This window comes from Athene noctua, chromosome 5, assembly GCF_965140245.1.
Source record: "Athene noctua chromosome 5, bAthNoc1.hap1.1, whole genome shotgun sequence".
Lineage (NCBI taxonomy): Eukaryota > Metazoa > Chordata > Aves > Strigiformes > Strigidae > Athene > Athene noctua.
The window spans coordinates 13,681,099-13,707,931 of NC_134041.1; the positions used below are offsets into that span (position 1 = coordinate 13,681,099).

At 39.1% G+C, this 26,833-nt stretch overlaps 1 protein-coding gene across 2 annotated transcripts in view; it reads left to right on the forward strand.

The window, feature by feature from the left end:
• The first annotated feature begins 1,729 nt into the window (after positions 1 to 1,729).
• AK5 (adenylate kinase 5) overlaps positions 1,730 to 26,833 on the forward strand; it is a 99,766-nt gene continuing 74,662 nt past the window's right edge. The window contains exons 1-6 of one of the 2 annotated variants that reach the window (XM_074906414.1): positions 1,730 to 2,218; positions 4,084 to 4,270; positions 5,236 to 5,403; positions 11,538 to 11,707; positions 11,828 to 11,941; positions 25,636 to 25,827. In XM_074906414.1, the coding sequence (XP_074762515.1) occupies positions 2,159 to 2,218; positions 4,084 to 4,270; positions 5,236 to 5,403; positions 11,538 to 11,707; positions 11,828 to 11,941; positions 25,636 to 25,827 (891 nt within the window). In that variant the 5' untranslated portion in view covers positions 1,730 to 2,158. The remainder of the gene's footprint in view (positions 2,219 to 4,083; positions 4,271 to 5,235; positions 5,404 to 11,537; positions 11,708 to 11,827; positions 11,942 to 25,635; positions 25,828 to 26,833) is intronic. The other variant, XM_074906413.1, reaches the window with a different exon arrangement.

Consider the following 26,833-nt stretch of genomic DNA (forward strand, 5'->3'; position numbering starts at 1 on the left):
CAAAATGCCAAAACCACAGCTGTGTCTTCCTCAGTAGAATGGCATCTTCCATTAGCACTCCTTGGGACAGATCTTATTTTAAGAAAATGTCTATTTAATTCAATTCTGTCTTCCTCTTGTCAAGCTTCATTTAAGGTCTTTTAAAAGCAATTATATTTCCTATTTTTTGATTAGGACATTGAAGCCTACTCTATTTTTCACTCAATCCAAATTAAAAGACTGTGCTTTTCAATGAATTTACATTTGAAAGTATTAAAATCTTAGCAAGAGAAAGTAGGGTTAAAACCACATGCAGAGTTCATGGGAGGATGAGAAAGACTGCAGATGAATGCTGATTAAACTCTCCAGCAAAGGCTAAGGTCTTCCTTAAACATATGAAAAGTGCCAATTCAGTGACATTACTGCAGCTTCCCTAAGTGTACACCACTGGATTCATGGGAAATGGAGCTGGAAGGATCTTAAACTGTCTAATCCAAACTACTTTCCAGCGATACCTCAGCTGAAGTGGAGAACAGTCCATCCATTAGTCGACTGCTGTGAAGGGAAGTTAGTGGCTGCCCTTCAAGTGGAAGCTGCTGAGAGTAACTGGGTAACGTACAAAACCTTCCAGTCCTGTTTGTCAGTAGAAGATCATGGCACTGCTCCTGGGGCAGTGTTTAGCAGCTGGAGAATGAATGAGAACTGGAAGCCTCTCCAAAAGAAAGGAAAGTGTCTACATAAAAAGCTGGAGGCAGGGCAGAGGAAAAGGAGGGCAGCTTAACTGTAGAAGCAGCAAAACAAGGAACATGGCTGCAGCTGAGAGGGAGAAACTTGTAAAACTGATACTGACCCACAAATTACACACAAGGGAGAGAAGCTTCTTAAAAGACGCCTAAGAAGACCTATCCCATGTCTGAAAAATACTGAGATACAGAAAGCAGTTGCTCATGGTTGTTCATAAGCTTCCACTTATGTAACCTCTTTCAGTTGGGGTATGCATCAGTGAAACTACATGGGTGTTGTGCTTGGAAAGATAATCAACAAAATTAAAATCTAATTGGAACATCAGACTTGATATAGGACAATTAAGGGATGGAAATTATCTACTCTGACTTCCAGTATGCTATAGAATATCACAGAAGCTACCCCCTACCTAGCACTCCTCAGAACGCATCTAGAAAAATGTATCCTGTTTGGGGGACCCCAGTAATAGAGAGATGTTGATAAACTGGAGTGCGCTGAGTGGACATCCACGAAGATGGGCAGGGAGGAAAGCACTTGCCCTTGAGGAGAGTAGAGGGAACTGGGCTTGTTCAGCCTGTGGCAGGCTTAGAGGGGACATAATAGCAGCTCTCCAGTGCTCCCACGAAGATGGAGCCAGGCTCTGCACAATGGTGTGATGGTGGGCAAGCAGACAAATTAGGACAAGGGAGGCACTAACTGAATAGAAGAAAGCCCTCTCCCACCACGAGGCCAGCCAAGCGCAGGTTGCCCGGGGAGGCTATGCAGTCGCCATCCTTGGAGGTTTTGTGAGATGAGCCAAGAAAAAGCCCTGAACAACCTGCCCTTGCTCTGAGTGGGAGGTTGGTCCCGAGATGCGTTCAGGTCTGTCTCTGTGACCTGGGGATCACAGATCACGGGTGCTCACAGCCCACGGCGTATGGAACGCCTCGCCCTTCAAAACGGCGAAAAAAACGACGCCAAGGGCAGAGACCTCGGTATACCGGGAGGCTTCCACCACCTCAGCGCTCCACCCGCGCACAGCCCTCCCCGCGGCCCCGCCACGGCCCTCCCAGCCTGCGGGGCGCGCCTGAGGACGGGCAGAGCGGACGGCGCCTCCCGGGGAGCCGGGCTCGGCTCTCCCCCGGGGCACCCTGCCCGCGGCTCCCGGCCAGGCACAGCCCCGCCCCGCCCCGCCCGGGGGCTCGCCGCACGCACCCCCCGAAACTTTCCCCGGCAGCGTGCGCACGCTCGTCCTCCCCGCCGGGGACAGCGTGCTCTCGCTCCCTCCGTGCAGCGGGGACGGGGAGGCGGGCAGCCTGCCGCCTGCTCCTGCCTCCCTCCTCCCCCCCGCCCGCGGAAGCCTCGCCGAGGCTCCCGCATTGCACCGCCGTGCCGTGCGCGGGGCTCGGCGCTGCCCACCCGCGCCCCGCCGGCGCCCCCGTCCCCGGCTGGCGGTATGAGCGCCGGCGAGGCCAAGGAGTATCTGGCCCGCAGGGAGATCCCGCAGCTTTTCGAGGTAGGCGAGGCGGAGCGGGGCGGGGAGGGGGAGCGTTTTCCGCCCCGTCGGGGGCTGCTCCGCGCTGGGACCCCGCGGCGGGCAGCGGGCTGAAGGTGGCTGGAAGGACGGAGCGGGCAGAGGCTGCGGCCCGCGCACCTTGCGCGGGGAGCCGCGCCGCGGAGGGCTGGCCCCGGGCCGGGGGGTGCTGCCGGGCGACCGCGGCTGGCGGGGCCGCCCGGCAGCGGGCAGGGGTGGGGGCTGCCGGCCGCGGAGCCGGCGGTGGAGCCGCTGCCCACCTGCCGTGAGGCTCCGCGGGCGCGCAGGCGGCCGCGCCCCTCCGCGGCGCTGCGGACGGCCGCGCCTGCCCTCCTTCAGGCGGCTGGGAGGGAGCGAACTTGTGTGTCCGCAGGGCAGAGGACCCCCGGGGCCGCTCTGCCGAGGAATTCAGGCGGGGTTATCCTCCAGGTTTTCTCCAGGTTCTCATCGGTCTGGGAGAAGGAAAACCCCGCAACTGCTTAGTGAGGTTTTGTTTGGCTCCTACAACTTACCTGCTACTAATGGTTGATAATTACTTCTCTGTGCCGTGTGGATTTATTTTTTTTTTTTTTCTTGAATCAGGCATCCTGCCATCTATATAAAACACACACAGACGCGTATTTTCCCTGGTCTGTTCTGAAGCTAGTAATTTCTTGTGTATTTGAAAATTACAGGACATAGACCGTGCTAATGTTTTACTAACACGTTTAGAATGTGAATGGTCTAACAAGAGACGCAGGCAAAACTGTTTTTCTGTAGAGGCTCAAAGCTTGAGCTAGCAATTTTTAAAAATTGGTGCATATCTTCTGCAAAAATACGTGTCTAGTTGCTGTGATCCGTAAAGTAGTATAAGGGCACAGATGCATATCCTATTTGGATGTCCGTATATGATATCCTATGTTATAAATTCAAATGTGTGTAAATAACAATTATTGTATAAACTGTAAATAATAAATAACTGAGCAAATCCTGAATTGGCACTGTTTATTACTGATACCAGCTGTGATCCTCAAGTTTATTTGCACAAAAAATAGGAAAAGCACAAAGGAGTAGAAATTATCCTGAAAGACATTTATTGTTAAGAGAAGGTTGGATGCAGTTGTCTTGTGGAGAGGTGAGATGATGACTTATGTTCCACTTTGTCAAGGAAAATCAATTACTGTGCGTCAGAGGAGGGCCTGGCATTCCTTCTTCCACGCTCCCAATAATGCTCATAAGTACGATGGGTGCAGAATTAATACTGTAGGCAGGAGCTTTCTAATGGCTGGGAAATGCTGGTCAGTTAAATCTGCACGCACCTATGAACTTTGGGTTTGGGGTTTATTTCCGATATTGATCAAGGTGATCTTTTGAGTGTTTCTCACGATTTTTAAAAATCCTTTTTTCATTAGTAAGCGTTCATTCAGTAAGCGTTGACTCAGGAAAATGGATAAGATGCCTGTGGGTGCACTGGTCTTTAAAGAAAAGATACATTTTAGTGATCTAATAGGTGACTCAGAATATGTAGCTTTTGGGGCTAGCTAGCGCGTTGTTCTGCATGTATTTGCCAGTGGTAGTTCTCAGAAAAATGTGAGGAACTTTTTTTTACTATTTTCAGTTTTTATTACAGTGCAAACAGACAAAAAGACAAAGCCAGAAGCTTCCTGTTCTGAATCATTTTTGTGACATTGGCAAACCAAAATAATATGATTTTTGCAGGCCTCACTCTCACGCGTTGCCTTGAAGTGGAGGGTCTGAATATAAAAGGAATATGGGGTTTCTCTGTGTAAAGTAAAATTCAAAGTAAAAGTGCTTGTTTTTTCCTGCCATCTATCATTATAGTGTGTATTTCTGATCTTACATTGCAGAGTCTGTTGAATGGATTAATGTGTTACAAACCCGATGACCCAATTGAATATTTGGAAAGCTGTTTGCAGAAAGTGAAAGAGCTTGGAGGTTCAGAAAAAGTGAAATGGGACACTTTTGTCAGCCCAGAAAAGAAGACCCTGCCTCCACTCAATGGAGGACAATCCAGGAGGTCTTTTTTCAGGAATGGTAACGTATTAAGTATAAAAACGGTTGTCTTTCTTGTACTGTAGGTGGTTTTACATCCACTACTGAATTGTTTTAATACTTAAGTCAATAGCAGATCATGCCTCATTTGGATTTTCCTTAGCAAAGGACTCTAGGATTCTGTTTCCTTGTGTTTTGGCATTTGTTTTTCTCCTCGCATAATGGATGCTATGCAGGAGAAGAAGTTGTGATCATTTTGCAGCCTAATGATGGATGTTTGCTGTGTAAATGTTTAACACATTAGTGAAGAGATTTCTCATATCCTTCCTAAAACATTTGCAAAGATAGGGGTAAAGTTGACACAGCGCGCTTGGCTTATATTTTTAGTTGGTCCTTATGGATGACGTACATAGTAACTTCAATGCAGTTACACTTGTTTTTCTAGTTTATATTGGAGCTATATGCTAATTTACTAAATACAGTGTAAATAATAAGCTCTCAGAAAAAGGTACGTCTCATAAAATCTAAGCATATGTCATACCAATACCTGTAATTATTTTATTTGTAATGTTAACAAAGAGTAATTAGCTCTTCAGTTGCCATAGTTATTTTTCCTTGCCATCCAGCATTTCATGAAACTAATTAGCAAGAATACTATCTATGTCTCTGTGTACAACATGTATCACCAAAAGAGTTCTGTTTAACAGTACAACACAAGGCTTTTCTTCTCTGAGGCCAGTGCCAAACTCTGGGTGCTATGAGCAGCTTTTCACAGAAAAGCTGATGTGCTTGGAAAGAAACACCAAGGAAAACTGACTCCTGGTGGTTCCAATTCAATACATCAGCTAAATGGAGGCAAGGAATATATAACATTGTAAGAGCAAGCGCATTGTAAAATCAGGAGACATTTATACTTCATTTATTATACTTATTTAAATCTGTGTACATGATAGATTTTGAGTTTCTGTGTATTTCCACAATTCTCAGTTTATCTCACTATTTTACAGTGATGCCTGATAATTCTAACTTCCCATACCGACGGTATGACCGACTGCCTCCAATCCAACAGTTTTCAATAGAAAGCGACACTGACCTCTCTGAAACTGCTGAGCTAATTGAGGAGTACGATGTATTTGATCCTGCAAGACCTCGACCAAAAATTATCCTTGTCATAGGTATGAAGGCAGAGTCATTTTGACAGGATTTTATCTTTGTTACTTTGCCTTTTTATTTGTACTGCAAATACACTGAATGCTTATACGTATTTAAATACAGTTTTTCCATCTGCCATAGCAAGTGGTGCAGTCCAGTTAGAGTATATCAGAAAGTGCAATTGTTAGTGCTGAGCATATAGGATCCCAACTGTAAGTGTTTTAGGGGCTACAGTGAGCACCTGTGGTCGTGTTCTGTAGACTAGATGCCTGTTAGCAGCTGGAGAGCTCATGGTTTGCTTATGGAGCACATCTGCCGGTTTGATTTAATCTAAAATCCAGCTCATGCATTTCGAGACAGCTCCACTATGTGAACCGAAGTGCTCTTCCAAAGCATGCTCTGGATCTGAACTAAAACACTATTGTAGATGTACTCAAAGCTGCTCACAGAAAAAAGATATTTAAAAATATTGGATAAGCAAGCTCAAAGAGGTGATAGGTGACTATTGTTCTCTATATTTAGAACCTTGAAAACTGATCAGTACGTCCAGCTGGAGTAAGCGTACATGTTCACTAGTCCACTGAACTGTTAAATGAATCCCTGCATCTATTTGGCAAGTGAATCCTGTGCCAACCTCCGGGAGAGCGAGCAATCAGTTAGCATTACTTAATTGTGCTCTCTCCCCAAGTTCTCAGTTGTGTGCTGTTCAGTGTCCTTTCTAAGTAACTCATACTTTCCAGCTTCAGACAAGCATACTGTTTATTAAGAAATAGCTGCAGTTTAAGTCTAAATCAGTGTTTTATCCTGGTTCTGAATAGAAGTTCTTTGAACTGGTTTCCTTTTCACCTGGGATAGTTGTCTTTCGAAATTTTACTGCCAGGCCTAATTCTTTGGACAGTTTAAATAGTTACAGGACAGGTGCCAGGTGATGGAGAATCACATTTTTAGTCTATAAAGCCTTATTCATATTAAAGAGAGACATTGTTTCCATAACAGAATATATAGTATAGTAAAAGAGAATAGAAATGTCTTCTCTGTATTATAGAGTGGGATCTCCAAGAACAGCATGTCCTCTAGGCTTTGCATCCAGCAGTTCTTAGAAGTGTGATACTGGAATATATTGAAAACAGAAAACCATTAATTTTTCTAGATATTTGTGGTATGCCAGAAGAATTGCTTAGGCATTTGAATTTTCTTAATGTTTTGTTTCAAAATTAAAAATCTCAACATGCAAATCTCGCCATGCACCGTTGAACTATAAAGTTTGCATTAGATGGAGAAATAACACGTGCCTTTTCTTCATCTTAATTAAGTAGCTAGCCTTTCCTTTCATAAAGGAGAAAACTGGCTCATTTTCAGTGACCACAGAAGGCTCTTAATGCGTTGAAATCCATGTAGCTTTATTGCAGTAGAGTGATGAATGAAGGTTTGATCTAGGTGAGATAAAGAGAGATTGGCTTTCACCTCTGGAACTGAGTGCAGGTGTATTTGAAGTGAAATCCTTGAATGCCAGGATATGCTGGACAGACCATGGATTTTACAGAGCTTTTCACCCATTTATATAGGGAATATTGTAAACATTCCACAAAACCTATTTCAGTTTTTTTTTCCAACTGAGTTTCTCTGAATCTGTCTATTGTAGTGTGATCTGACACAAACTGACAATACTATATGTAACTTAGCAGCTATTGTCCAATTTTGTACAATCTCAAGAAAATTTCTCACAAATTCAACTTTCTATTGATATAGCACATAAAAACACATACTGGAAAGAACAAAAGAATAATATACTGAAGGAAAGAAAGAAAATGGAAAAAAGTGTATTGTTAATTTCAAGAGACAAATATCGTACACAATTTTTCAGTTTGCATATATTTCAGTTTGCATAAAATGCTGGCAAAAACTTCCATTAAGCATATTTATGTCTAACTAGTGACAACTAACCATACTGCCTAGCTCAGATAGTACTGGTCCCATTCATTGTCAGGGACCGAAATGAGTAGAAGCTAAAGACCTGTCTTCTGCTTTGCAAATTAGGTGAACTTTTCTTTAATAATACATTAGCCCAAGATCTTTTTAATGCTTCCATAAAGGTTTTTACAACTTCTTTGCTTTATGAAATCTATCATGCTTATAATGAACCAGGTAGCTCCAAGGCAAAAGAGAACTCGCTTATAAAGGTGAGGGTTTTGTTCTTTTTCCGTGTTTGCAGAAAAGTCTTCTGGTGAAGTGTAAAGCTATAAAGCTGCAAAGTGAGTATGTGACTGGATTTTAGAAAAATTGGTTGGAACCAGCCAGGATGGCAGACATGTGAATCACTGGAAAATTAAGTTTCTAAGGCATTATAACACTAGGAAACTAGATTGTGTTTAAAAATGTGCTTCCTAACATATTTTGACAAACACATTTTTACTGTTGATACTGCCTGAATACAAGGATCTTAAAAAATTAATTACGCGGTGTCATTAGACTCATAGTTCAGTATGATTTTAAACTGCATTTAACTAAAAATATTAGTTAATAATAAAATAATACATTTTCCTTTTATAATCAAACTTTAAAGGATAGATCAAAGATAGCGCTGTCAGCAGGGGGCTGGCCCATTGATTTGTTAAATCCAGTCCACAGCTAGCTTTTAAAATCAAAAGTCTGTTCAGAAATCTTATTGTTACGTGAATTTATTTTGAATTTGCAACAATATAAGCAAAATTGGAATTTTGAACTTCCATTGATGAACTGGATTAAAACAACTGCTTTAGTAAAACTTTTTGGGCATATAAATCTTCACTTGAAACTGGTTGCAAACATAATTTTAGATGTAACAAATGTTCCCTAGTCTAGACATCTTCTAAGAAATATGTAAAATAATCACGCATTTCTTGAATAATGTATAATCTCAGAATAAGTGAAAAGAATGAAAAACAAAAGTGATTTGATTTTCCTTTCTTGTGAACGGTTTGTCAGTATGATTTATCGAAGAGTCAGGAATGGATACATAGTTCAATAAATTACAATGATTTGCTGTGGGAAGTAATTTTGTCCTATCACTTTTCTCTTTATTACCTGAATGTTTCCCCTTAGACTGTAAATGGGTAATCTCATCTTGCTATAAAGGGATATTTTTAGATTGAGAAAACAAAATATATGAGAAGTTTGTGCACATTAAAGCAAATACTTTATTACTTTTTCCTGCTTACAATTCAAATTGAAAGAACAGAAGTGCCAAACTATTTTTTTTTTTTTTCTGCTTCTCTTTAATGGCAAAGCAAAGTTCTGCCTAGCAGGACTGTAAAGTCTGTCTACTTGGTTTCAAAAAGGTTTTTTTCAGCTATTTTACATTTTTACAGAGACTGATGTTTCTTGAAGTAACAGTTCTGTTTTTCTGGCATCTTTTGTGTCTGTGGTGGAATGTGGATACTGTTTTCCTTAGTGTCAGATTTTCTGTTTCTACATGTTACTTATATATGCTTTGTATCTTTATTGTTTCTGGGGTGCAACACAGTCTCTTTCAAACTTGTCCTGAGTCTCCAGGGAAATAAACTGAATTTCCTTCCTTGGAGGTTTTGTATCTGCAGGAATTAAGCAGAGCATTGGCTCCAGTGTGTTTTATAAACCCTTCACTTCGAAGCACAGTCACAACCTACTGCTCCTGTTTCCAGTAGCTAGGATTACTGTCAGTAAATAAAGCCACGTAAATTCATAGTAGAAAATGTTATACATGTGTATGAAAACACACACATATAAGATACAGTATTTATGTTATGCTCATTAGATTGCAATATGTGGCTTTATACATAGAGAGAGGGTTGCTTACGGAAATTTTTACACAGAGTTAATAGACATTCCAGTAACCAGTAATAATCCTATTCATTCATCTGGCAGAATCTGCTCCATACAAACTGGCAGCAATCACTGAACAATTAGCTGCACTTCCTTGTGCTGTTGTTTTCATCTATGTAAGAAAAAAGACACTGGGAATCAGTTACTCCAAACCTGCTATTCCAGATTACCAAGAGCCTGTAATAAACTAGAATTATCGTGTTTGAACACTTGTATCAGGTATGATTTTTGATACAGGAGCGAAACACAGCGTAATGTTTGGTGAAATGCATTTGTCGTGGGGAGGGCTGAGCGTGCCGTCGAAGGGAGGGGGAAGGGCCAAACCAGAACTGCTTTGTAGCTGCTTCAGTGGAGAAGGTGATTCCTAGTAGATCAGGTGCTTGCATATCTACAAAAGGGAAACATGTTTTATTCTAATGAAAATAATAGCTAAACTGCCTATGAAAGAAAGAGTTCAAGCTGAAAAACTAAACCCATTTGGATCACCTAGAAGATCTGAAATGGAAGAATAGCTGTAAAACCTAGCATAATCTGCCAAAAGAAGAGAGAAAGTGTGTGCCTTTTTAGGAAACAGCAAGCAAACTGAATGAGGGAAAAATATTTTTCAGTTGTAACCTGACTGTACAGAGATAAGATACAGTTTTTCTTCCATTGCTTTGCTTGTGTGTTTTATGAACATCCATAGCTGTATTGACTCACTGAATGTTATGGATAAATGCTTGTATTTGCATTTATCTTAACCTGTCTTGATGTAAGCATTATTTAAACTAATTGGATAATGATAAAGCCTTTCTCTCCCCAAAGGTATAACTAAACTGTGGGCAGGGTATAGGAACACCTTAACAATGCCCAAGTAGCCCTGTGCATTCCCTTCCAGTGGGTCCCAGTGTGAGTTACAAAGGCCAGGTGGAGAGTTACCATGACAGTTTCAGGGGTACAGGAGTTCCTAGTTCCTACTGGTGACACTGAAAGCTCCCTGACATGTAATATTGGGCACAGGTTTGGACATGGTTACGCAGAGAGTGTCATAACCTCATATAAAGAAGTACTCTAAAGCTTATCCTGCAGTCATATCTGTACTAATTACATAAATGCCTAAAAGCTATTTATGGGAATAGTACAGATAATCTACGAAAGAGTTGTATGATTATTAACAGGAAGCTCATTGTATTACTATTTACTTTCATTGCATTGCTGTATTTTTTAAAGTCCATAGAAAGCGTATACTGTCTTTTTAATAAATCTTAATTCTTTGTCTGTTGAAATAAAAGTCAGCGTTTTTACACACAATTCCCCAAAACATACCTAATTAATGTTGGGATTTAGTATCAAAACATTTGTTTTTGATTACTAATTACTACTTTTTAATTACAATTACTACTTTTCTATATGCAAACATTTATTTCTGTCAAAACAATTCCCTATTTTTCCATACCCAATTCCAGTTTTTCTTTTCTTCGTATCATGATGTGTCTTTTTAGTTCAGACACAGTCTGATTTATTTTTTTTTTTGTTGTTTTACGTGCATTCTTGTTTCTGCTGTCCAGCTGACCTTCACTTCAGCATTCCCTGCTCTGTAATGTAGCTGTTTTCTGTGATTTTTATACCTATTCTGCCTATGCTATATTGAAGGGTCTCTTTATTCTTCAAGTTGTCCAGCAAGCTGAACCTAACTAATTGTTTCTCTATCAGATCCTTCAAGCCTCAATACGAGAAGTATGTGTGGTTCAATAAAAGTCTTTGTACCAAATCGCTATGGAAACATCTCAGCTGATTAGTTAATATTTTTCTGTATTTTAAAATTAGAAAACCTCAGAAACTCATGCAAACGTATTTAGAAGCACATTTTATTTGTTCCATTTCATGACTAGTCCATTGATCTGACTGGCTTATTTAACCAAGTATGATTGTTTCTGACATGAATCTGCTTCAGACTATCTGACTCTATCTTTGGATTCACAGAGTTCAAGAAGGAACAGGTTCATTTGTCTGCTCCTCTACTACAAATCAAGAAAAATTCCTTTCCAGGAACAGGTTTAGAATGAAGTCAAGTCTAAAAGAGCGTGCTTATTTCTAAATCACAAGTAGATTTGGTTTTGGTATTGTTTTGTTGGGGTTTTTTTTACTTAATTTTACATACTGTTACCTTTATGATCAGGTAAATGAGACTTATTTCTAATGTCTAGTAACAAGTAACTAGCTGCAAGATTTACTCTATTAATGGTTGGAAAACTGGTGCTGATAGCAAAGATTTCACATGTGATTGGGTACTTCAGATGAAAGGTTAATTTGATGTTTTGCTTATAATTAACAATAGGTGGCCCAGGAAGTGGTAAAGGAACACAGAGTTTGAAAATAGCAGAACGTTATGGATTTAACTACATATCAGTTGGTGAACTGTTAAGGAAGAAGATCCACAGCACAAGCAGCAATAGAAAATGGAGTCTAATTGCCAAAATAATTACTACTGGAGAACTGGCCCCTCAGGTACAGCGTGTCCTGTGTTAGTGTTTACTTTTAAAGGATTTGTACATGATGTATTAATGTGCACCATCAAAAAAACCTCCCTTACAATATTAAATAAATAACTTCTTTTCTCTGTGAAAGGAAACAACCATAACTGAGATAAAGCAGAGATTAATGCAGATCCCTGATGAAGAGGGTATAGTGATTGATGGATTTCCCAGAGATGTTGCCCAGGCAATCTCCTTTGAGGACCAAGTAAGAGACTGTTTTTATTCTTAAAATAACTTACATATCTCTACAACAGTTAAGCTTCTTGAAACTGTCAGTCAGATTCCGAGAAAGACTAGATGTTATTTCTGACTGAGCACTGCTCTTTAAATCTTTGCAAGTACATAATTACAGGTTGACGAGAGGTTATTCTTTTGGTTTACGTTGTATTATGTCCCGCCTGAAAACAGAATATTTTATAAAAAGACAGTGTGATAATATAGCCAATATTCCAAGCCTCTTATATCAGTAATGAAAATCCTTTCAAGATAAAGAAGAAAATCAAATCTAACAATTAAATTTTTTTTATATCTTAGTGATTTAGAAAGGGGGAAGACATATTTCTATATTTATTTGTTCAATTTAATCTGTTTAACAGAAACATACTTAAACCAATGCATACCTTCACAATGCTTTTAATCTCAAGTTTGTTACAGTGCATTGAAGATACTGGAATAAAATAAGGGTTAAAATTGCCCACATTTTGCAAGTAATTTTGTAAACCAAAAAACCAAAAAATCTTTTTTTTAGAAATTTAGATAATTTTGGTTATTCTAAACTACAATTCTAAGGTTTAGTCAGCTAAAACTGTATTCCCGAGTGCTATTCACATGTTGTTTTCATGTGTGTATTTTAAACTAATCTAAAAATACCTAAATTCAGTGGAAAAACAGCATGTGTCATTTTCTGATCAGGCGCTGTTAGCATAACAGTTATGGTCACAAGTAAAGGTTGCAGTTGCAGTGCTGAAATTTTAGAGTGCCCTTCATGAAGAGCATCTCAAAGTCCTTCACAATTGCTGCTGTACTACCATTTTGGTACTTTGCATTCTAAGTAGCATTGCCAAGACAGAGTAACAAAAGAAAGCAGCTAATGAGGCATTTCATTAGTGTGCTTTTATAAGGTATTATTCTGGACAAAATTTAGAAGACCGAATTGAAAGGAAACAGGCAAAATAGTTATTACAGAAGATTGCCAATGACTGCCAGCTATATCTCCGTATAATTAACAAAAGAGACGATTGACTATTTTATAAATGAAACAGGAGAAATTGAGGCTTAATGGTAATTTCCTTGCCTCATTTTTTTGTCCAGTATATTGTGTGGCAGTGTGACTTGAGTGTGTTTCTTAGTTCTATAATTTTGTGCTGATGATGTGTCTGATGAAAGAATGGGGGATGTGAAACTTGTAGAACTGACAGGAGTTAAATTGTTTTGAGTTATCCTATGGTCAGATTCTCCTTCTACAAATGAAGACCAGTTAAACAACACTTCAACACCCATTAGTAATGCCACTAAGAAGTGGAGTCCAGGAGGTAAGAAAAAGGAGGTAGAAAAGGTGCAGGCAGTACTGTGTTGTAAACGCTATGTTTCATGTAAGTTTGCATCTAGAGGGACCTGCAGAGGTGGGCCCGTGCAAACCTGATGAAGTTCAGCAAGGCCAAGGGCAAGGTCCTGAACATGGGCTGAGGTGATCCTAAGCACAAATACAGGCTGAGCAATGAGTGGATTGAGAGCAGCCCTGATGAGAAGGACTTGGGGATATTAGTGGATGGAGAACTGACTGTGAGCCAGCAATGTGTGCTCACAGCCCAGAAAGCCAACCTCATCCTGGGCTGCATCAAGAGAAGTGTGACCAGCAGGTTGAGGGAGGGGATTCTCCCCCTCTGCTCCGTTCTCATGAGACCCCACCTGCAGTGCTGTGTCCAGCTCTGGGGCCCCAAACATAAGAAGGACACGACCTGCTTGAGTGGGTCCAGAGGAGGTCACAAAGATGATCATGGGGCTGGAGCATCTCCCCTGTGAGGACAGGCTGAGAGAGTTGGGGTTGTTCAGCCTGGAGAAGAGAAGGCTCTGGGGAGACCTTATAGCGGCCTTCTAGTACCTAAAGGGAGCTACGGAAAAGATGGGGAGGGACTCTTTATCAGGGAGTGTAGGGATAGGATGAAGGGTCATGGTTTTAAACTGAGAGAGGGTAGATTTAGATTAGATATAAGGAAGAAATTCTTTATTGTGCAGGCGGTGAGACACTGGATGAGGTTGCCCAGAGAAGCTGTGGCTGCCCCCTCCCTGGCAGTGTTCAAGGCCAGGTTGGACGGGGCTTTGGGCAACCTGGGCTAGTGGAAGGTGTCCCTGCCCATGGCAGGGGGGTTGGAACTAGGTGATCTTTAAGGTCCCTTCCTACCCAAACCATTCTAGGATTCTGTGAACATTCCCTTTGCACCATTCTAATATGCTTTTATATTATTTCCTCATTTCAATATTCCCCTCCACCAGCCTGGTTAGCTCTTGTTGACTACAGAAAACTACATGGAAAAAGGACTGATAGAACGACAGATGATAGAACTCCTAACTTTGGCTCCTTTTTTGGTATGTGCTATTGCCTCAAGGGTGCTGTAGATCGGTCTTTTATTTTTTTAGAGAAGAGAGGATGGATTTAGTAATTTTAGACCTGACTATATTCTCAGAGAGTTCCTTCATTTTCAGTCTAATGGGATTTGCTAAATCATATTCCTCAAGGCCTATTTCTGACTGAAAGATGGATGGCTATCTGAGCCTCTAAAAAAATCCCAGAGTACTTCACATAGGGCCACCTTTCAATCTTAGCTGTTCTAAAATAAATATTGAAAAGGAAAGAAGGAATCATAGAGCTTTTATAGGAGCATAGGAGAGAAAATTCGGTCTGTTTAGGCTCCCCCTTTTTCAACTTTCTTTGCAGCTGACCTCTTATGTGAGCATGTCTAAGGCCATGGAAATAAATGTACAAGGGATGTATATATTTCAACATACAACATCTGTTTAATCCAGTGGGATATATTCAGTGTTTTATCTTGGATTTGTATTTTAAAGAAATAAAATGTGCTTGTTGTTTCTTTAAAATTGTCAGTTTAGTAAGCCATAATGCTACACATGTGAGTACCAAGGTCTTATGGTGAGGAAAGGGGACTGTTAGCAGTTGTGGTACCCATCTTCCTTCACAGGGTGAGGCTGATAGTAATTTGTAGCATGTCAGGTTATTTACAGTAAATTTGCTAAGATTTTTAAGACACTCAGATATCCCTCAATGGGAAGTGCAGTTGACTTGTGGAGAATTTAATAATTAACTGTTGTGATAATTTGTGTAGGTCTGCAGTTGGAGATGCTACAGGTGTTTTCCACAGCTTAGAAAAGTTATAGTTTTCTTGCCAGCAGCGTGTAGAAGAACAGAACAGAATTGTTGTCATTAGCCAAAAATGACAAGATGAGAAATAATTAGCTGAAATTTCAGCAAATAAAGTTTTCATTAAATAGTAAGACATTTTATAATTAGAAGATCAATTAAGTGATGGAACATCCTCTGAAGAAAATGGTGAAGTCCCACAAAATGCAAATAGTCAAATCACATTATTTTTTAATACATATGCCTCGTTCTTACAAAGACATCCCCTGTAGAACACTCAGATCTGTTGATAAAAAGTTCTGAATGAGAACTAGTTCTTACTGTTACCATGAATTTTGTCATGGGTGAATACTTATTCTTACAGATGGTCCCTTTAAGACCACTGCATGCTTATGTACCTGAAAACAGCAGAAAAGGTTGTATGACACAAGCCGTTTTAAAGGTTAAATTTAGGGGAACTGCCAAACGATACATGAAGTAGGAGTTACTATTTATTTAACTCTTTTCCCTCATTCATGATCCCTTCACAGCTGTTAATGGTTTTGATTACAAGGGTTCTAAAATGCAATTGTGTGCTTTTGAACAGTGACTTTACATTATTATTTGTTCCATAAAGCAGCTAGAACACTTTGGGGTTTACAGTGTAAATTAAAATAATGATGGTAGGTTTGTCTAAGGGTAAATAGTGTATGCTGGCTGCCTTAGTTCTTTCAGCCATGTAGGATATAGAGTAGATGCCAGTGGGATGAATAGCAGAAGGGACAAGGATGACTGTTCATTTATCCTTCGTCATTTGAATATGTCGGGATGCGTGTTCATCTGTAATCCCATAGAAGCTTGACATAAGCAAAGAAGCATTCATTTTAAAAGTCATTTTCCACTGTATAGCCAGCCTTTCTCCTTTGCCATTGTTTACACAGACAGAGAAACAAACTCCAAAAACATATGTAGTAATAGCTAAAATAAATTGGGGGGGGAGAATGTGAAGGTCAAATAACTAAGCTGAATGGAAATAGAGGTGAATAATACAAGATATTGAGAGACTAGGTAAGGCTGGAACAGAGACTGAACAAGTGTGAGGAAAATAGGGGATCTATAAACAAAATAGGCTACAAAACCCTAGTAGTTCAATAAAGCATGTCTGGTCTTTATTGATTATAAGAAGTCTATATTGTCTATATACCCATATATTGTTCCTCTTTGTGAGGTATGATGCAGTGGAATCAAGAAAGTATCTACAGCCAATGTCACATAAAGGGGCAGGAAATCAAAACTTGACCTAGATGTGAGCTGGCCACAGTGGTCAGTGGAAGGTGGACCAGGACAGAGCCTATATGGTTTTTGGTCTAAGTCACATCACCTCCCCTTTCTCCACTAGCGCATGTTGTGGACAGTAGGTGATGAACAACTGAGAGGCAAGGCACAAAGGGCATAAAATGTGTCCTGCTCCCAAATACTAACATTATAATTCTCTGAATGCTGTTTACTGAACCTTTTTGTGTTTATTATTACATGGCCTTCACTAGAAAGAACTGTGCTGAGTTACTGTAAAGATAAGCTAATTTATATTGGAAATGATTTACCATATTAGTAGTGGAAAAGGAGAAGGTCAGCTCAGGTCCCTGGTTTCTCTTGCAAGCACATGTAAAATCTAACTGCTGTGTTTGCACACATCTTTAATGTAACACATTTATGCTAAAATAATTCCTTCGGTTTTATGGCTCAGCTGTTGCTGAGGCTTGACACTATTTAAACTTTCTTAATCTCATCATTTTGTGAAAAAATCAGATGGATACATAGACGTCTGAACTCCAGTTACAGTACTTGTCCTGCATAAAGTTCTAGTGTAGAAATACATACACAATGATAATGAATTATTTTTTAACTTTGCTTGTAATTGCTCTTGGTACTGCCAGAACATTTTTATCTCTTTGACTAATCCAGAAGCTGAACTTTTCTCTGGGAAAAAGTGTTATTTTTAGTAAACGAGTCAAAGCAAACCAACTCATGCTAACATTCCCAAACATAGGTATAGCTAAAAGATGACAATTTCTTCCTTATTACGTTGCCAGACTGATGTGGACAGTAAGTTCTCAACATGTTGCTAGGCAGGATTGTATGAAAACACATTGCATTTCCATGACTCAGGCACCTAAGATAAAGCAGTCATTTGCAGCAATCACAGTTTTTCTCTTTTAACTCAGATCTAGAAAGCGGAATTAACAAACACTGCTTCCAAGCAATAATCACAGAATTGTCTAGGTTGGAAAAGACCTTGAAGATCATCCAGTCCAACCATTAACCTAACACTGACAGTTCCCAACTACACCAGATCCCTCAGTGCTATGTCGGCCCGACTCTTAAACACCTCCAGGGATGGGGACACCACCATAATGTCAATCTAGAATAAGTGGACTAAAATGCTTTTTACATGTCTGAGGGATTTTACATTTGAATTAAAGCTTTTTTCCCTTTTCTCTTTCTCTTCTACTGAGTTTTGTTAATATGAGTTTTCAGCAGTGCTTGCCAGCCAGCAGCAACTCTGCCATTCTGGTCGTTTACACCAGCTTCATTTCTTAATGGTCAGCTACTCATTGCAGCCTGTGAGAACTCATAGCCATGAGAACTGCGGTTTTCTCGGAGTTTCGGTTTTCTTTGAACTCTTGTCTTAGTTGAAATAAGGTTTGTATTTTTCTCTTTCAAAACTGAATACATGACATATAAAATTCTCTCGCTGGAAGTCTTGGATTGCTGCCAGATCCTGATTCCCGTTTCATAATTCCGGAGAGCAGAGTCAGTACTGCCAACACGTTAGATAGGTGTACTTTTAATAAAGACCTGAAGTCATGTGACTATGAATCTCATCTCCCACTTTAAAACAAAGTTCCAAGCAGTTGTGGTTGTGGAAAAAAAATGAAAGCATGAAATTTAATGTCTTAAGAGCAAATAAAACTTATAAAACTTCCAGTTTATGTATTTGTTTTAAATATATGATGATTTCTGGACTTTGATCACTTTGAAATCCTTATGCATAGTAGCACAGATTTAATACTGATTTATTCAGCCTTTCAGTTTGTGCCTAGGCATAAAGCTATCCTGAACCACAGATTTCTAAGGTATCCATGATCTCTGCTGAGTGCAAATAGTAGAAAGGTGTTTAGATTCCAAGCACACATTTGAAAATGCCAAGGAGAAAATGGTTTATTTACCATTAATCTGTCAGCTTGAAATTCAGCAAGTCACCTCCAGTACCAGCATGCTCGAGCATGCTAAATATCTTCTTCTCCAGTAACACTGTAATGGAAATGCCTCTGACTAGTGTATTGAACTCAAATGACTTCTGAAGAAGAAACTGCACTTTGTCTTTCAGTGTAATCTCTCACATGGCGATAAGTTTTTACGTTTCCCAGGAGAAACAGTTCCTCACTTCAGTATTTTCCAGTTAATTTCAGCTACTGCTCTGGTTTGTTTTGGGTTTTTTTTCCCACTTTCAGTCGTTCATGCATAACGTTCGCTCCGATTTCAGTAATTCCTTCAACATTAGCCTTGATAGTTTCAATAGACTGAGTAGAGATGAAGTTTACATAAAATATATTAATTGTAAGTTTGTTAATAGTGAAATGAAACATGGAGCAGGTATTAGAATTAATGAAGATTCATTATGAATGTAATTTAATTCCTTGATAAAAGAGAAAGACTGTTTTTGTAGAAATTATCTTAAAACTATTTTTGTGTTATATGGCCTGGGTGACAAGACTATATTCGAAGAAGTAAAATCTTAATTTAAATAATAAACAGGGGCAGTAAATTTTATCTGATTCTTTGTTTGAAATGTCCTTAAGAATATTCGTAAGTGCACTACACCTACAAAGAATAACTAGTTCATCTTGGCTGTGATTTGAGTTAACTTTTTAACTGCCAAATATATTTCTTATGAAAATTACTATGGGAATTAATTGTGCTAAAGTAGAACAAACTATGGAGATGGCACAACATAGGATGCTGGGAAAAACTGACTCATCCTCACAGGCTAAGGACAGCAGTACTGTTCCTCCAAGTCCAATACTTAAACCTCCAAGCAGAAATCACAGAATCACAGAATCATCTAGGTTGGAAAGGACCTTGAAGATCATCTAGTCCAACTGTTAACCTAGCACTGACAGTTCCCAACTACACCAGATCCCTAAGCACTATTTCAACCCGACTCTTAAACACCCCCAGGGATATCTGATGATATCTGCAGTTCCTTAACATTTGACATAGGTGTTTGTGGCCAGCTGACCTATGGTGGTCCGACTGCCAAGCTCTTGCTCTGCAAAGAGCTTCTCATAGAAAACCTCCTCTGTCACCAGCCAAGAGTTGTGGGCTCCAGAAAACTAGGAAAATGAATGCAATCTTTCTTCGAATCTTAAGGGGAAAGGATCTGTTCATTGCAATAGGTTTTTGTTCTGGTAAAGGTATTTTTTCTGTATCATGGTCTATAGGTCTTCTTCATTTCATTCTCTCCTCATTTTCTATCTCCCTTCTCCCAAATCTCCACTTCATTGTTCCAGGCTGATGAGCCTCGGATACAGTCCTCTACTGGATCTATGTACCCAGTCGTCTGTATGAGGAGTGGGAGGGCTGGCATGTCAGGACTCTGCATCGCTGTGGTTCCTCTCATTCATTCTACGTTACTTTCTTAAAGCCAAGCCTGAGCAGGAAGCCTGTGGAATGGTTTTATCATTGTCTGTCTTCTCTCCTGGAAACCAGAGTGCTCTCATGGGCAAGGCAAGCAGTGGTTCAATTTTCTGCTGGTTAAGAGACCTTAGACCTCAGGTTTCCTATTTTTCTGGCCAAGGGCTCTTCTCTGCTAGCCAGACTAGCCAAAGGAGAACTCCTCATCCATTGCTGGTCCTTAACCCTCAGGATAGGACCTGATGTTCTGAATTCAGACTGGGTGGGGGTGCCTGCTGAGCACTTCTGAACCAGAGGTCTGCTTAGACCTTCCTTTGTAGATTAGTGTTTGCAAATAGGGATTCCTATTGACTAGCTGCCCTACACAGGTGAAAATCTGAATCAGTTCTCCCTAAAGACACCTGGCTTTCTCAATCAATTATTAGGAGACCTAATTATGTAGTCTGGGCAATTTGCTGGAAGCTTGTTTCTTGGTCAGTGTGAATATGGTTCAAAAGCAGTTACCAGAAAAAAATTCTACCAGCAGGATTTGTTCTTTGACAACATGATTCATGATTTTGCTTTTCTAAAACAAGAAAAAACTATGCAAACAGTCTAGTAACCCAGCAAGATGGAACTATAAAAAGAAAATCACTAATTACAAGGGAGAGCACCCATACAATGAACATAAACTAGCTTGTTAGTAACCTTGACCAATTAGGATAAAACACACTATTAAGTTAATGACAATTGTTCATGAGCTGTCAGTTAAGTTTCCTCAGGAGTGTCTAGTAGAACATACCAGGAATTAAGAAACAGAGCATTTTCGTCTTTTGCCTAATGAGGAATAATGAGAGTGTAATCATGTAATGTCTAGCAAACAACCACACTACTCTCACTAACAAGAGGAGATGTAGAAAATATTCCTAGAGAGAAGATAGCATCTTTCCCCTTACACTGCTTTATGTCAGTAAAACCACCAACTTGCATAGAATTACTCTCAATTTACTCCTTGTTCCAGTGTAGGAAGGAGATTCAGACCCAAAGAGAGTAGGATTTACTTACTAGTAAATACTATTCTAAAAAATGCGAGGATGTACCCACCAGTTTTATTCTGAGTTGATGCCATACGCTCTTTGTCTTATTTAAAATTCAGGAGGTTGTGAATAACACAGACACAGAAACCTGTCTGTTCCCATAGGCAAAGATTCTCCCTTCTGCTGAGTTCCAGTTAGTAAAGTAGTCAAATTCGCTTCCCTGAGCCTCACAGTCCTTCCTCACATGCATTTCTGGACACAAGTAATACCCTCTGCCTTTACCATAAGTTGAGTGTGTTACGGGAAATCAGCATTAAGGAATCCAGTTCTTCTGTCTGTGCTGGTTCTGTACACCTTTTCTACAACCTGAGTCTCAAAAACTATTCCCTAGTCATAAAACTCAAAAACTGTTAGTTCTGAATTTAAAAAATAGGTTTGTTTTCAAATGAGTCACAAACCCCCCTTATCCTTTGTTAGAAAAATTTTCACTTATCTTTACGTAGGAGAACTAGATATGTTTCTAGAGGAGATGTCCATATAATCCCACTAGCCTGTTAGATTCCAACTTAAAGTATTTATAAGCGAGTCTTGCAGGCAGGTGCAGTTGAGATAAGTGGAAGCAGAGTGGTTCATCAAAACAGGAATGAAATATCAATAGCATTTCAAGGGTTGAACCCTGAAGGTTGTAAATGCATGTAGGAGAAATATATTAAGTGCTATTAGGTCTGTATACCTATGGATATAGAAGAGGTGTTACCTTTTTGTGCATCTAAAACCAGGCAGAGGCTTGTGTTTAATGAATGCTTTTCAGCTACTTTCTGGTGATAGATGCGTATTCTGCAGGTAAAAGATGAATTCATAGAGGCATCCCATAATCAGAATCTGATTTGTATTCCTACCTCAAATATGCTTGATTTGCTTTTTTTTTCCACTTCAAAAAACATTTTAGACAATACTTCATTTGAAACTAGGCTTCCTGAACTAAAAATTTTAAACCGTTGTTTTCAATGACATTTTATTTCTGTGAGTGAAATGTATTTCAAATTACAAAAGCCAGTGTCAGAAAAAACAGGTTTAGTTCCTGGGATTCTGATACTGTCTTTTGTACTGTTGTTGTTACTAGTCAAAAAACTAAGAACCATAACAGTACTCAGCTCCTATAGAGAACATTCCATTTTAAAAATCAGTAGGAAATAATTAAAACCTAATTAATTAATTTTCCACAGTAATTACTGTGTTGTACCTAATTATTATCCTCATTTTATAATTAGGAAAAAAAGAAAATTAGGCCTAGGGAGTGCTTTCCCATTTTCTTAAAAAGGATCTGACCTCTAATGCCAGGGCAGTTTATGGGAACCAAGCAGACGAGAACCTGCGCACGTGATGGCGTCACGGTGGCATTCACATCCTTCCCTTGCTATGGGGCTGCACTTACTCAGCCATGGTTTCTTTAAAGAACTGAGATTGACTGTGGAAAGCTGTACTGTCATGTTTGTATGAAACAGAAGGAGACCTTCTGCCTGCCTCCTTCTTCTTTCTCCTTTAGGGCTAATTTCATGAGCAATCTATTTATTCTGTGTACCCTCTGTAAAATTTGATGCTATATGTGAAATTACGTGATACGCAAAAGCTGAAGTCCTACCCTTGAGGAAGTCTGCTGTGACTTCACAGAACTGCTAGTCCTGAAGGTGTTCGTGAGTGAGCGTTGAAAGTAAGAAAGCCAGCCACAGCTTGGAGCATCTAAAGATTTCTTACCATCTTTTTTCACTGTTATTAGGATGCACAGAAATGGAAATACTAAATAAGACTACTCACTCATATAAACTCCTTTTGTCCTTCACTTCACTAGATCCCTGATTTGCAATTATAATTTCTGAGTCCCTGTGTAATGTATGTTAAGAAGCTGCAGTCAGCTGGATATCCATATCGGGACTTCAGGTGTCTCTGCGCTGAGTCCGCTGCAACATGCATCAGCCATTCCCTTTCAGGAAATAGTATTCTGTGACCTAAAAGGCTTTGAAATTTTTCAGAATCTGTGTCATAATTTAGATTTCTTTACTACAGTGCGCTCTTTAAATTCCCAAATTCCTCATTATGCTTCTGCTACTAATGAAGCCATCTTTTAATGATGAAAACAGAGCTACTTTTAATAATGTGCATATCGCATGAAAGTCTAACACAGAAACTTACTTTCATAGTTTTTCATGTGAATAATTATGTGCCTTAAAGATATTATGTGGTAGTAAAATTAACTGTCATAATTAATTCATCCCATGAAAGGACAGAGTAACTCTGTCAATTATGTATTTAGAATAGTCTGAAAAGGGGAGGAAAGTTGACATTGTGGTACATGTGTTAGAGGTAGGAGAATGCTTCTCTCCCACAGTTACTTAAGAAAACATAGATTACAAGGTTAATTGTTTCAAAATCTAATAGATACTCATTAAAAATTACCAGAATTAGTACTTTTGGAGTTTGATTTACAGTTTTTGTCCTCATGTCTCCAATCATCTACAATGTACGTAAGAAAGAATTTTATTTTCTTTAGTACCCTATTTAATTTTCTGTAATGATAAAGAGGCCATCAACCTGTTTGCTGGTGCTGCTGTGCTTGCTGACTGTCCTTTATTGTTTGAAAATGGCTCTGGATTTTAGCTACTTTCTACTCCTCATCTCCATATCCCACTCTGTCAGTGACCTCCTTTGTGAAGGCTTATGACCATCGCCTCAGTTTCAAAAATTTGTTTCTTTTTGTTTCAAAAAAAATTTTGTTTCTTTTGCCTTCAGAAGAACTTTTTTTTTTTTTTTGCTCAGATGTCCAGGAGAAAAGGCCAGTCTGTACTTCAGGTTGTATTCCCTCAAATGACAGAAATGCAGCTAGACAGGATTTATTTTTTTTAAACTTGGTTATTAATTTTACAGATCATCCACCTGTGAAGTCTTGACTATTCAGTCTGGTATATGGTTGCCTTTAGGTAATTTAACATCCCTGGATAGAAGGACCTAGATGTAGAGATTATTCAGAAGCATATTTGGCTTGTTCTGTCCCTCAATAATGTGTAATGAACATAAAGGTATAATCAGTTCATTCTCTACCAAGTAGTAGTTAGAATACATGTAGATGTTTTGGTGATGCTTTTGTATAGCTTGAATTTGGCTATCAAATTTACATAGTAATCAAGCTGAACAAAGACAAAATTATTCTGTAGATAGGAAACATCATGAGAAAGTTGTTTATTTAGCATTATTGATCATCCACCATCATTTGTAACATAACTAGATGATGACATTTCTAGAATAGTGAGATTTTTTTTTTTGCTAATATTAGTTAAAAATGAAGTATGAGCTTTTTTGTTCAGGTAAATAAAGACAGCAGAAATGACTTTGTGCTTGTATGTGAGAACAAATAAACCCTTTCTAATCTGTAATTGGATAAAAACTTGCACTGTACAATAGGCTTTGGTTTTACCTCAAATCTTTCTTACAGAGAATTCTAATATGTTTAAAAGGCAACACTAAGCTAGTGAAAAAAAGGATTTTTAGGTGAATCTTTAAAAGAGGTAAATTTCTTTATAACAACCAGGTAGAGGAAAGAACAAAATTAGATCTTATTAATACGGTTAATGTACACTTGTAGCCTCATTTTTAAAATCCCGTGAATTCAGATGTCTGAGCTACTTTAGGATGAGAAGGAGCGGCCTCAGGTTTAGGAAAAATTTCTTCACAGAAGGGATTACCAAACATTGGAACAGCTGCCCAGGAAAGTGGTTGAGTCACCATCCCTGGAGGTAATTAAAAGACTGTAGATGTGGCACTTAGGGCCATGGTTTAGTGGTGGAAGTGGCAATGTTAGGTTTGTGGTTGGACCCGATGATCTTACAGGTCTTTTCCATCCTAAATGATTCTGTGATTCTGACTTCTGTTTTTTTCCACCACATCTACTAATAAGTGGTGACCTCCAAAGATTGCCTGTGAACATGTAGCAGCATTCCTAAGAAAGTGGGGCTATCATTGCTTTCTCTGCCTCACACACCAGAGGTATCTCTTCTATAACTGTTTGATAGCATGGGTAACCAAAATTATGAAGAACACTGAAAGCCATAAGGACTACTTGAATTTAACTAGGAAAGAGCCAAACTTCCAAGAAAATTTTTTCTTATTGCCATAAGGTTGTAGTTTCTGACCTTTAGTACGGGGATGGGTGCGACATAAAACAGTGTCACCACACACACCAAAAGGATAGGAGAAATTAAAATCCTCTTAGCTATCACACCCAACCTCTTGAAGAGTGCATTGAAGCTTGGGTGAGATACAGAGAAACAGAGAAAGTGTTACAAGAAACTGTGGATCTTGGAACAGATCTCTTTTCACCTGGTCCTAGGCATCAGTGAGCTTCATAGTGGCTGCTTGCTTTTAAATAACACCTTTAAGGCTTTTTAGATGGAAATGATACAATCAATTTTCTGAAGAAATGAGACGTTTATATTTTGGGTTTTTTTTTTCAATTTTAATTCTAGCTAGGGAAACCTGCTAATACAAATGATGAATGTAGTCTAAAGAGGGTTTCTGGGGTGAGGTAAACATTTTTCATTAAACTTTTTCCTTAACATTTCAGGTGAAACAAACTGACTAACATTCACATAAGACAAAAAAGCCCCTCCTTAAGCCTACAAATTTCCCTTAAAAAAACCCAGAAAATGAATGACTTCATCAGGTTCCAGCTTAGAAAAATGTAGTATATCTAAGTCTCACATAATAATGGAATTGATGAATCTTGTAGTGCTGGGTAGTCAACTTAATCACAAACTTCTCGAATTGCTCTTTCCGCAGATCTGTACCCCAGATTTGGTGGTGTTTCTAGCATGTTCCAGTCAAAGGCTGAAAGAAAGGTTACTGAAGCGTGCTGAACAACAAGGGAGACCTGATGATAACCTGAAAGCCACTCAAAGAAGACTAATGAATTTCAAGCAGAATGCCGTCCCATTGGTTAAATATTTCCAGGAAAAAGGGCTAATCATCACAGTAAGTCCTTTAGCATATGCCTCTGAAACCTTAATTGTTGTTGTGGTTATACTTGGCTTCTTGGTTGCTTTAAGATAAGCTCGATAAGTCAAATTATGTTTTAGGTATATGCCATGGTTAATGAAAGCAAGCTTTCAGTTTGCTGAGAGTATTTTCTGCAAAATGCAGTAACAAAGAGCAAATTTCTTGTGCATGTAGATGACATGGTAAGCACCATGTCAATTTATGCTGCAAGCTTAGATTGCTTCAACAACTAGTCGCAAACCCTTTGCACAGACATTACTTGCATGAACAAAGAGCTTGCTTTGAAACCCTGATTGGTATTCCAGTGCCAGCAATTTCATCCCTTGCAAATAGTCATGTACTTTTTGGATGACTGTATTGAAAGGGGAGGAGAGCAGAAAAACATTACATTCTAACAGAAAGTGTATCTTGAGTTGGATTAAATCAATACAGATTCTCCCAGGAATAAATATATCTGGCTGCTGACTGACTCCAGTAAATAAAAAGTCCTTAGATTATCTTATCATGGTTTAAATATGCCCTATAATGTGGTCTCCTACAAACATTAATGTTTCAGATAAGAATTTTCATGACAAGAAAATTGCAATGTAAATAGACTGCTTGGACACCAGTAAGAGTACTGATTCCTGCAATATCTGGGCCAAGAGGAGCTATAAACACAGAACATACCAAAAGCTGTGTTCATAAATGAAGCCAGGAGTACTTCATGAAAGTAATGCTAGCAAGTACTGCTGAAGTATATTAACTGCTTAATGATGACGAAGTCAATGAGCAGTTGACACCGGTTCAATTATTTACATGTTCTAAATTACAGACTGTGTAATAGCACACAGTGCTTGGTACCACATATGGTACCATGAGAGCACAGATGGCCTATTTTGTTTCTTTTGATAGCCTAAATAACCTAGGTGGTTCACAATGGTAAGTTCTCATCGCAGCAAATATGCTAAACTAATTCTATGTGCTGGTCAGATTCATGATG